General features: G+C 42.8%; 1 protein-coding gene across 2 annotated transcripts in view; it reads left to right on the plus strand.

The window, feature by feature from the left end:
- The window catches only part of ADAMTSL1 (ADAMTS like 1), a 437,554-nt gene that overhangs the window by 420,755 nt on the left and 4,093 nt on the right, over positions 1–12,706 (plus strand). For both annotated transcript variants that reach the window (XM_069002429.1, XM_069002428.1), the window contains 5 exons: positions 3,403–3,603; positions 4,611–4,791; positions 7,851–8,058; positions 10,833–10,942; positions 11,826–12,046. In XM_069002429.1, coding sequence (XP_068858530.1) covers positions 3,403–3,603; positions 4,611–4,791; positions 7,851–8,058; positions 10,833–10,942; positions 11,826–12,046 — 921 coding nt within the window. The remainder of the gene's footprint in view (positions 1–3,402; positions 3,604–4,610; positions 4,792–7,850; positions 8,059–10,832; positions 10,943–11,825; positions 12,047–12,706) is intronic.

Here is a 12,706-nt window from a genome sequence, read left to right on the forward strand (position 1 = left end):
ATCAGTCTTTCCTTTCCAAATACCCCCTTGTTATCCTTGAAATACTAACATTTTCCCAACTGGAAGATGTCTTTTTTATTAGAGTTTTGTTTCTATCTCCAGCTTTTGCACATCGGTGCTCATCCTGGCTTTGAATTAATTCAGAGTCCCACTAATCTTTGGAAGGGAAGTTGAAGGCAATATTTTCCTACCCGAAAGCTCTGCAATAGCTGTGCTGTCTGGAAACAAAGGCAGTTTCTCCTTCTCAGGCATTATGGGGACGAGTGTTGAGCTTCAAAAGGACAAAAGAGTCAATGTCCACAGGGGTTGGGGAAATAGAGAGTAAGTGTTAGTAATCTGCAATAAATGACATGAAAGTTATTCCTGGAAGATGAGAAGGAGATATTAATGGAACATACGGTTTTATTGTACTCTGGTTCTCACTATGCCTAAAATATTATCCCAGAGCCTGTGCATCCATACACGTGGGAAATGTATAAAAATGTCACTTGTGAAATGTGATTGATAGATATTAGTAAAGTTTTACTGTTAAGTAATAATTACTCACTGGTAGTGCATGTCTAGGGAATAGCTTCTGGGGGTTTTCCCCCATATTACTAATTATTGGCTCTTCATTTAGCTAATATTTTATATGCACATTTTGGAAGAAGAAATGTTACATAAGACTACTAAAATAGCACTAAGAAGATGATACTGTTTTTCCTGACAATATTTTTTTAAAAGAAAAACAGCATGAACTAGGACCATCTCCATGCTGAATTCAGGTTCAGTTCCTCTGTGTGTAGCATCAAGCTGACCTTTCTGCTTTCTGCATTTACTGGGCTCACAGTGTGTCTTTTTCAGTTGTCATGGCTATATGCTGACCTTTGGAAATCACTACACTTATCTTAAAAGACAAGTAAACTACAAAAAATTAGAATAATCTAGGCAAAAGCCATAGAGCCATTTATTGTTAAGCTTGCCTATTTCCTGTAAATTCCTTTTTTTTCCATTATTTTTAACTTAGGCAGTCTTAAAACTATAAGGCTAAAACCTTTCGTGTCTCTCATTTACTTGAGAATAAGTATCTTGGAAACTGAATGAGTTATTTTTCAGCACAAGAGTGGGGAAAAAAATGAAACAGGATTAAATAGAGACCTTACAAAATTAGGGACAAAGACTGAGCAAAGAATGCTGTGTCTTTGTTGTCAAGAAGTGAGTGCTGCGTAGAGATAACTGCCAAGGATAAAACTGCATTAGACCTTGACAAAGAAATTTAAACAAATAGCACACTCTTCACCCTTATAAATAAAAGTTTAAAAAGGGAAGAGGTGAAACCACTGGGGATAGTTTGCACTCTGTGATTCTGCCTTTTTTCCCCCTTTTTCCTTATTTTTAAACATTTTATCTGCATTTACTAGTTCTTTTCCAGTGCATCTTTGTCATTGTGGCGGCAGAGTCTACTGTGTGTGTCAGTCTTTTGCCAGGGAGCCCTTGCTCTCTGAAATACCAGTTTCACAGGGTGAGTGAGTCCCAAAGAGCAGCAGTATCCAGCCCACACCCTTCCCCGCTGTGGATACAGGCAGGGTGTGACAGCAACAGGGGACTAGCAAAGACTCGTGTAGCCACTGCACCAGTGAGAGCCCCAGTATTTATCCTCCTGAGTGGCATACGGTTTCTCCCCAGTGCCTGGATCTACCCCTCAGCTTGAAAGTGGCTGGGGCATACCACAGGCCACCACTGGCATTTTCCATCTTGTGTGAGATCTTCTGCTTTACAAGCAAGAGAATTTAATTTTGCTGGGCAAGACAGTATCTTCTGTCATAGGAATAGTGTAGTTGGAGGTATGATTAATGGCAAAAGGCACACAAGTAAAGACTAACAGTAGCCAAGTCCCCTAGTGTTAGTTTAGAGGTATAACCAAATTCAAAAGGGTAGCAAGGGTTCCTAAACAAAGTAACGAGTTCCTTAAGTCTCAAGGATTTGGTCATGGTGGTTGAAAATCAAACTCTTCAACCTTCCTGAGTAGATTAATGACAATGGTATTTCCTTGGAGCTGTACCTGCCCAGTATATGTTAGGGTTCTCCTCAGATGGACAAACAAGAATGGAAGGAAGAGCAGTAACAAAAATGTTACATTGCAGCATCTGTTAATTGTGTACAGAAGACTTCATACTCACATCTTTATTTGTCTCTGTGGATAATAAATAGAAATCAAATTACATGGAGATGGTGATGAAGAAATATCAGCTGATGGATTATTCCCTCATCTTAGAAGAGTCTTCCATTTTTAGTATTTTAAATTTGTACTCTTCCTTTTTTATCCCATTCCTTTTGAACAGTGCTTGTGTGAAAGTTGATGTATATATGTTATGTTTGTTTATATAGGGTAGTTCTTTCAGAAGGGATTTTGTCTACAATATAGTCATTCATGCACATACATACTAATATAAACAAAACAATATAAAGCTTCAGCATAACAAACTAACCATCAGAATAGATTGCATTCATAGAAACTTAGAGACCTTTCATGTCTCAGTGACATGCATAGCAGTCCAGGACAAGCCTAAGCCACAAGCAGTCCTAGTGATATATGCCACCCCTCACATAATGGCATTTCTGGCTCCCCATCCCCGCACTCGGTGTGGATGGATTACACTGTGGAAATCACCTAGTTCTTAATTTTTTTCCTGGGAAATAGGCAAGGCAGCTTAGCTGTCTTTCACAGGTTACACCAGTCTTACAGATTTCCTGCAATTCATCATGAAACTGGTAAAGTGTTCAGGTGATATGAGAACCACAGTAAAAAGTGTCTCGTAGATACACTTCCTTCAGGTCACTGTGCAAAGAACTCACTGAGAACTTAAATCTCATCATCTGTGCTGGTGGTCCATAGACTTCATACAATGCTTTAGAACATCGGGATTTTTTCAGTTGCTGGTTTTGGTTGGTTATTGCTTAGAGAATTGCCCTTTGCTGTGACAAAAAGCAAACAAACAAACAACAACAAAACAAACAAACAAAAAATTCCAACAGCAACAAAACCAACCAAACCTCTAAAGGCTCAATTTTCTCTCTTTGGTTTTTCAACAGGTTTTTTTGTGTAACAAAAATTTCTCCCTATCCCTATCCCAATTTCTTCAATACCAAAATGAGGATGATCAGACACAGTGGGAAACTTAGAAGGTCTGATACAAGTAATTCCAAACTGATCAGAGATTTTCCATATTGCAGATTATCTGTCTTTTAGATTTTATACTTTTTTTCTGGATGATGACGAGGTATTACTTACTACAGAATTATCATTATGAGCAAATGAGGAGAAAATGGGATGGAATTGACTATTTCCCGTAATTTTGATCACATCAAAGCATGTACCAAGTTCAGTACTCAGCAGGTTTTTCTCACGTACCTGTTTTTTAGGTTGTGCTGTCGATGGGCATCCAACCCCAAACATCACCTGGCTTTACTCTGGTGAGCCTCTCAGTCTGCGACATCAACTCCTGGCAGCAGGACGGATTCTTCAAATACTCAATGTCAGTGATTTCACTGATGGTGAATTCAGCTGCCTTGCTCAGAATGAGGCTGGCTCGCTCACACAAATAATGTCCCTGGCTATACAAGGTAACTCTTCAGTTTTAGTCCTTTCACCCTGGAAAGCTCTTGCCACGGACTTCCCTGCACTGCCTTTCTCATCCTGAATTTTTCCCCTCTGAAGCCATCACCATGCATACCAGGAAAAAGATGTCTTAATGATTTATTGCCATGAATATAGATTTGCAGGACTACTGGGTACCTTACAGTGTCTTAGGTTTTACTTTACTAAATGACACCAGATATTTCTGCCCTGCTGAGCATAAAACACACCTTAGTGATTCAAGCTGTACTTATGCTGAGCCTGGACAATTTTCTTGTCCAGAAATTCAGGACAGAGGTGGCAGAGTTTAAAACCCCTTAAAACAGAAGCCCCTCTGTTAATTCACAAAGGTCAGTGTCTCACAGTCTGGTCTTCCTTGAAAACCCTTCACTTGTAAAAGTTCTGGAAATGTTACTGTTAGAGATCTCCCAGAAATAAGACAAAGGCAATAAAACCACAGAACACTGTGGTGCAGCTGGGTTGGAACAGAATATGCAGCTTTCATTGCCCCAACTGTCAGTGATGGAGAGGAGAAGAATTTAACTTTTCCTTCAATTTTGCTCTAAAATTTTGAGTGTGTTGCAACTCCCACATTTATCTTCAGGACAGATGATCTGTGTGAACTGTCTGGTAAGAGACACAGTGTTTCAAGATCATAGAGTCATAGATACTGCTGGGAACTACAGCTAACCACATCTTCATTAAATTACACACCTCTAAAAGTATAGTCCTGCTCACTGGCATCTGGCTTCACTTAACTGCCATACCATGTAACTCACTTTCCATGCCTGATGCTTCTAAGCATCAAAAAACTGGGTTTGTTACACCAAAGGCAGTCAGGGGTTTGAATTGTGTGCCTTGCAGGAGTAGGTAGCTCCTCTTCACTGAATCCCTGTATTTTGTCCTGGAGAACATCTTCAGCTCTCTCCTTTCTAACTGAACTCCTGCTGTCAGTTTTTCAGTGTTAACATGCTTCTCCCACACTTCCTGGCAGAATACCAGTGGTCTGTGGACAAACTGACAGCTTGTTCGGCTTCCTGCGGCCACAGAGGGGTGCAGCTGCCCCAGCTGAGGTGCTTACTGGATGGGGCTGAAGTCAACGCATCCTACTGCAGAGAGACACCCCAGCCATCTCTGCAGCCCATCGCATGCAACAGAAGAGACTGCCCTTCACGGTTCGTCTGTCTCATGTAAAAATAGCTTACATGCATTTAAGATGTGCTGGAAGAGTTCTTTGTACAGGACATCATACTGCTGCAGCCTCTCCAGTGCCTGTTTGGAGAAGTCATGGCTAAAAGGGAATTTACGAGTGCTTAACCCAGACAGCCAGGATTTTGTAGGAATATTTGTGGAAAACTTTGACAGTACAAGGTAGAAAGAGAGTTCACAGCTTTCCCTGTCTTGGGTGATTCCAGCTACACCCTATGTTGGATATAAGTACCATGCCTGTTCTGAGCCCTGCACACATGGAAATTTTGTCACCAAAGAACTGTAGGATCATTTTTTTGTGTTAAACATGGCTTCATAGCAGTTTGCCCCAACAATATAACAGACAAGAAGCTAAGATTAGCAGCTATTTTGTGATTTTATTCTGATTTCCTTTGTTGCCTGAACATCAATATGAGCAGGACTGTAGCTGTATCTGCAGCTACAAGGAATTCCCTTAGCAGGGTGGAAGTATCTTTTGTAAAATGGGCACATCCCATCAGATCTGTGAAGGGGGCATGAAGGGGGTTCAGAGTGAGTTCTGCCTCTTTTTGGAGTTTGCTAGCTTGTGATTGCCTTGGAATTGTAACTCTCTGCCCTTGTAATCCCCTGGTTTTCACTTACTGCTAAACACAAAGGAGCCAGGACAGCTTGAAAGTCTTCTGGCTACACTTAGGTCCTCTGCCACACCTCAAGTACTGTGTTCAATTTTGGGCCCCTCACTACAAGAAAGAAGAAGGACAGAAAAGCTAGTGAAGGATCTGGAGCACAAGTCCCATGAGAAGTGGCCTGAGGGAGGTGAGGTAGTTTACCTTGGAGAAAAGGGAGCTCAGGAGACCTTATCACTCTCTACAGCTGCCTTGAAAGGAGGCTGTAGTTAGGTGGGGGTCAGCCTCTTCTTCCAAGTGACAAGACAAAAGGAATCAACCTCAAGCTGCACCAGGAGAGGTTTATATTGGCTATTAGGGAAAAATTCATCATGGAAAGGGTTGTCAAGCATTGGAACAGTCAGCCCAGGGAAGTGATTGAGTCATCATCCTTGGACATATTTAAAAGATGTGTAGATGTGGTGCTTAGGGGCATGGTTTAATGGTGGACTTGGGCATTGCTGGGTTAATGACTGGACTTGATAATACTAAAGGTCATTTCCAACCTAAACAATTATCTGACTTTCACCCCATACAAAGTCTGTTTTTCTTTGACACCCTTGGGTGCAAAGAAGTGTACATCCTGAGAGCTTATCCAGAGAGTCAGTGTAGTGTTATGCTCCCTCCATATTAAAAATGTCCTGTTTCTGCAATTCAGTATCTCCTTAGCTGAGATGCATAAACATGTTTTTCCATACTTTTCATGGTGTTACTCCCTCCTCTCCCTTATTTCCAATGTAGGTATGGTATGTTTCAGTATACAAGCACTTAAAAGTAGTGAGCATCTCAAGAGAAATTTAGTACAACTTCCCTCATTCAACAGTGATATGGGAGTTGTATTACAAAAAGGCAGTCTAAGCTGAGGCAAGGAGAGGTGCTAAGCAACCTGATGAGGAGTGGCCAGATTCACCACTGTTGCTGTGTCTTGGGCATATTGCAAGTTTCTGTTTAATTACCTTTTAAAATATATTCCTACCCTTCTTTGCAGGCAAATGTTTTCTGAGTTGCCAGCAGAGTCATAAGAAAAAAAACAAAAGAGATTTGATGAAATATGAAACATGTTCATTAGCAGCAGTTTTCCCTGGTGTTGACAGTAAATTCCATGGGAATGGTTTATGTCTTTTTATACCTTCCCTGAATTGTAACACAACCCCAAATCCTCCCTCAACTCCTGAGAAACTGCTGAGATGTAAGCTTGGAAATAAAAGTTGACTGACATACAGACCAGAGCTTTATGAGCAGTGCGGAAATTGCGGGTTCAACCTCACCAAACTGCATGAAAAAGTACCAGTGTTGTTTTCCAGGTTGGGAATATGTTTGTTTATACTTGATTCTGTGACCACTGGAGTTAATCACCTGCAGAAGACAGGAAAATAGAAACGGATGTTTCTCCATGGGACTGGAAAATGCCTATTGCCTATTTTGTAGAGTAGTCATAAACACTGCTGTGAGGGACGTGATAGCCAGTATTTTACTCCCAAAACCACACAGATCCTGCTGGGTATCCAGAAACTTAATGAAGCAAACTGCTGACTTGACCATAAAACTGTTCGGAAAACTAGAAATCCATTGCATTCTTCCTATTCCTACCTAACACTTTCCCAAACCTCACTGTATGAGTGTTTCCACCTAATGATCCTTACAGTGACAAAATGTATTTAGACTATTACTTTCTGTTATTACAGCCTTTTAGCTAGTTAGACTGGATTTTTTAAATGCCAGTACACAGGGGTTCAGAGCCTCAGCCTCAGCTGGTGAATGCATGGTCTGGGCTCAAGAGAAGAGAAGAACAGTGTCCTTCCTTCCCTGGGCTAACAATTCCTGAGTTATGTTCAGGCTTTTCTGGACTATCCCAGCTGTCAGGGATACAACAGAGGAGGCCAGCATCAGCAGGACTCAGCAGGCTTTTGGCTATTTTGCAGCAAGTTTGAAGTGGCCTGTGATCTGCTCAGCAATTACCCAGAGATAGTTTTCCCTACTAAGGGGTGCTACTGGGCTAGTCCTAGCATGGTGACTGTAGCCTGTGACCAAGGCCTCCATGGCACCGTGGTGTGAGAGCAGACTTGCCCAACCCCCATGCCAGGGCTCCAAGTATTTACTAAGCCTCTAAAAACAGCTCTAAGGGCTAGAAAAGTAATTCTGGGCCCAAAGAGCCTTGAGAAAGATAAATTAATGAAAAATGTGCTTTTTTCTCAACTTTTATCCTCTGAGCAGTTTTCAGTGATGACTGTGGGAGGCTGAGACACTCAGCCTTCCAGGATTACACACTAAATGAGCCAAGCCACTGTCTTTGGTCCAACAGATAAAGACCTGTTGATGCCAGGGATCCCACAGACAGTGGCACGCGTCTGCTCCCTGACCTATTCTCCTTTCTCTCACAGATGGATGGTGACATCCTGGTCTCCTTGCACGCAGAGCTGTGGTGGAGGCATACAGATGCGGCGAGTGACATGCCAGCGCCTCACAGCAAAAGGCAGCTCTGTCCCAATGTCAAATGAGGCTTGTGCCCAGGTGTCCAAGCGTCCTGTGGACACACAGAACTGTAACAGGCAGCCGTGTGTTGAGTGGGCAGCTTCCTCCTGGGGCCAGGTAAGGAACAAGGCAGCATTCCAAGGACAGCCCCTCAGTATGGGCTAGAAGAAGGTGACAGAAAATGAGGGGAGTGATTTTTCAACCTAGTATCTTTAGGTTATAGTTTGCAGGCTTTTGAGGAGGCCACTGATTTGCTCAGCTCTTTCTTTCTGTATATGATCCACTGCCTGCTTGGATATCTGTAGCTTCCCACAATCCCTAAAAATGCTGCTTATGAATAGTGCTTTTACTGCAGACCCCTGTGTCCTCCAGTGGAAAGGTCTGCAGTTCCTTGTTACACATCTGGGAAGTAGCCTTCTTCAAGTCTTAGTTCTCCTTGCTAGCCAGTGAGAGTGCTTCAGTCTTGGCTGGCTGGAGTCAGGATTGATGATGGTGATAGGTTCAGGGCAGGGGGATTGTACAATAATTCAGTTTTACAAAGTTGCTGATGAGAATACCAAAAAGTGTGAGCTTTCTTGATTTGCTTCATGGTGAAAGGCAGAGTGGAGGGCTAAAAGCATTTTCAGACTACTTCATGCTGAATTTGCAGATCTTCAAATTCTCTCTTAGCAGATTGCATTGCATCAGGTTTTTTTATAATGTTGGTAGTAAGAAGTGCCTTCAGCTACTATATCTGTTGTTGTTCACTATTTGAAAATGTCTTCATTTAAATCTGGAAAGGTGACTGAGTTATTGTATTACAAGTAAAGCTTGGAATTATCACTTTATATCAAAAAAAAAAATTTCATTCCCTATGGAATTCCAGGAAAGGACTGGATCATCTTCACAAAATCTATTATGGGCTGTATTGTTCCCCATGACATCATGCTCAGCTGAGACAATCAGATAGTTCAGAATTAATTTCTTAGACCTAATCTCTGTGCATTATCATATAATATTTCTTCTACCTAGCTTACAAAAAAAACCCCATCAAGTTCCACCTGGTTGCATACTGCTCAGTCTCCAAGCCAGAAGACTGTTACACAGTTAGTAACGTTTCACTGGCTCAGTGGATCGATGACCTGCTTGGGAGTATCACGGGGTATCAGGTCCGCGTTGCACAGGTGTAGTGATCAACTTTGCCAGTTCACAAAGAGAGAAAGAAAATAAACAGCGCTACCCCCATCTCTAGAATTAGTTCCTTTCCTTCATTTAATGTTTCTGGCATTTTGAGCTCGGCTGTGTAATCCCATGGTGTTTTTAAACTAGTGACTCAGGCTTGCTGATGATGAGGACTGCTAGCCCCTGCAGATACCACAGAAATGCTCCACATACCTGTGCTAGTTTGAAAACAAACCAGGGGGAGGCACCAACTCAGAATAACAATTTAATGGACATTAAAGGAAAGGAAAAGAAAGTAAAAGAAAACACTGACAGAGTTAAGATACAACCTGAGTCCCTGTTAGGCAGGGTAGTGGTAGCAGTCTGGTGGAATGGTGGCTGCAATCCTCTGAAGCGGTGATCCTGTAGTAGAAGGGGTCTGCTCTTCCTCAGAAAGTCCAGTGGTGGCTGTGTAGCTCCTGTCCTCTGGAAATCCAGTGGAAAGAGAGTCTCTGGTGTTCAGAGTCCCAGATTATATCCACGATGGGATGCTTGGTTCCTCCCTCTGGGTGGAGCATCTCACAATAGGGTAATGAGTCATGAGGCCAAGTGTTGATTAGGCTCGTTAACAGAAGATAGTCTGGAGGGAGTTATCTCTGAGTCATGCAGCAGGACAATGATGGGCCATTAACAGCAAGATAGTCTGGGGGGAGGAGGCAAGGAAACACTGCCCCACCTGGTTTCAACAGCTCATGAGGATGGTAATAGAATACACCTCAACCCAGGACAATACCCCAGTGAATGACATTTCCAACAAGACAGTTGACTGGAAGCAGCTGGAAGCCTGGCAGTCACTGCTTCTCTCTCCCAGTTGTCAGGGAGGGAAGAAACAGAAGGAGGAAGGGAGTATTATTTGAGGAGTGTGTGGTAGCATGAAACAGGGCTCCTATTGATGAGGGAGTGGACGTGGCAGAGGGATCGGTCAGCAGCCACCCCCTGGCAAAAATTCCTGCTTCACACTAATGACCCCTTATTCAACCCTCAGTTTGTTCTTGAATATAATTTCCAGATACTTAGAAAAACAGTCTCCTAATAGTTGATACAATTTTAAAAGAGACAAATACATACTTCACACCTATAGCAAGTTATGTTTTAATCAAAGGAGAGAATTGGGAGAGTTAAACTGAAATGTGATTGTTAAGCTTGAATATGTTAGAATAGCCTCAATTTTGGAGCAAGCTTGCATATCTGTTGTGCTTGTCATGCTTGCTGCTTTTGTTTATTGTCCTTCAATGCTTTTAAAGTATTTTAAATTGTATTAAATGGAGTGAAATATGTTCTTGGTTCAATGCATTCTTAGTTATTTGGCCATAAGTTGTGATAGTACAAGCTGCAAAATGCACAGTAAAAGTGATGTATTGAGATTTCCTGTATGGATCACAGGCTCTTGGCTAATGGCATGAGAGCATTTAATTTCCCCTAACAGATGTATTTAAGACTAAATTATTGAAGAGAAGAGGTAATGAATCTACAGAGCAGATACAGAAATGTAGTTTAAATGCTGCTGGAAGAAGAGTGAGGTAGAGAAGATGACTGCACAGTCAGCCTTCAAAGCCTGCAGAGGTGCAGAAAATGGTTGAAATCTCAACAGTCTCTGAATGGCAGTATGTGCTTTGTTTCACTAGCAGTTTTATAAGAATGGAACATGCCCTGTCTTTTACCTCCCCTAAGTGAATCTTCTGTGTTCACAGTGTAATGGGCCTTGCATTGGATCACGACTGGCTGTACAGCACCGACAGATATTTTGCCAGACCAAAGATGGGACTTCTGTGTCATCCGATCAATGCAGTTCCTTACCAAGGTAGGACAGAAATGTCTTATGTCTAAACCCACAACCCTTTCCAGAGATATTGAATGGATTAGTGACTTAACTGAAAATTTAGGAGTTTCCCTTATGTAACAAAGAGGTCATACTGCAACCTGTACAGTTACGTGTAACAAATCTTACCAGGCTTAACCCCAGACTTCCCTATGTGTTCCTAGGAGCTTCAGGCCAGTTGGCCAACAACTGGAAAATCTTCTATGTATGCCAAATCCTGACTGCAAGGTTGTGTTATATCTTCTTAAGGTGCCAGTCTTCTCACTTATTTAAACACAAACTCTGAAAGAAAAAAAAAGGATCTCCACAGGTTTTGTTTTCCTGCAGATAAACTCCACTGTCAACATTGTAAAGACATTTACTTTACATTAGACAGGGTATGTAAATCATGACTGATCAGGACTGAAAATTAATGTAATTGGCTTGTTGGCACCTACTCATTCTTTTTCACTATCTGTGTGACAAATATGAGCTAAGTGTGCCTATACATCTTCTGTGAGAGTGTCTTGAAAGGAAAAGGAGGGTTTCAGAGAATTGGTTCTGTTCTCACTGGCTGTAAAGCCATAAAAAAGTTACGAAGTCCTGCTGGACCACATTGTCATTTCACCTTTCAGCAGATCTCTGGTTTGGCCCTTCATGCAGAGGGCATTTCAGCCAAATCCTCAAATGGTTCAAATGATCATTTAGCCTGGTGTTGGTACACCAGTGTGCACCCCCTGAGGGTCTGGTCCTTGAGAGCAGTTCAAAACTGCTGGCCTCACTTGGCAGCCTTTGAAGATCTGACCCAGACAGTGCTCTGAGTGAATTACCTTTGGGATATGTAATGTTTGCTGTCCTTTCCTCCTTCTCTCCCTCCTGCCCACAGGCCACTGGGTACCCAGAACTGCTGGACTGATGTCTGTGGTGTGCACTGGCGGGTCAGCCTATGGACTGTCTGCACGGCTACATGTGGAAACTACGGCTTCCAGTCCCGGCGCGTGGACTGCGTGCACATCCGCACCAACAAGCCCGTGATGGAGCACCACTGCTCCTGGAGACCACGACCAGCAAACTGGCAGCGCTGCAACATCACACCCTGTGAAAATGGTACTGTGCTGGGAGGGGGGGAGGCAGAACGGTGCAGGAGTAGGAAAGAAGGCGGAGTCGTCTCTCAGAAATGCAGCACTGGACCTTGCAGCTGGGCATCCTGAGGAAACCTCCAGCTCAGACATCTGCAAATTCCAGTGTCTAAAGCTCAGCATCCCAGAGAGGAATGCTGCCCATCGTGGGTTTTTTTGGCAAAGGTGTTAGTGCTAGGATTGTGTCCGCTTTCTAACAGCATGAGAAATAATTCATGCAGTCTTCTGGAACAAGTCCAGAGTAGACCACCAAGTTGATCAGAGGGATGGAGCACCTGTCGTGTGAGGAAAGGCCAAGGGAAATGGGATCGTACAGCCCAGCTTTGGGGTCACCTACTTGTGGCCTTCCAGTACCCGAAGGGAACTTACAAGAGAGATGGAGCAAGACCATTTACAAGTCCATGTAGTGACAGAACAAGGGGGAATGGGTTCAAATTGAAACAGAGTAGTTTTAGATTAGATATTAGGAGGAAATTCTTTACTGTGAGGGTGCTGAGACACTGGCACAGGTTTCCCAGAGAAGCTGTGGATGCCCCATCCCTGGAGGTTTCCAATACCAGGTTGGATAGGACTCTGAGCAACCTGGTCCAGTGAAAGGCATCCCTGTCCACAGCAGGGGGCTTGGAAC

This window comes from Aphelocoma coerulescens (genome assembly GCF_041296385.1).
Source record: "Aphelocoma coerulescens isolate FSJ_1873_10779 chromosome Z unlocalized genomic scaffold, UR_Acoe_1.0 ChrZ, whole genome shotgun sequence".
NCBI classification, from domain to species: Eukaryota; Metazoa; Chordata; class Aves; order Passeriformes; family Corvidae; genus Aphelocoma; species Aphelocoma coerulescens.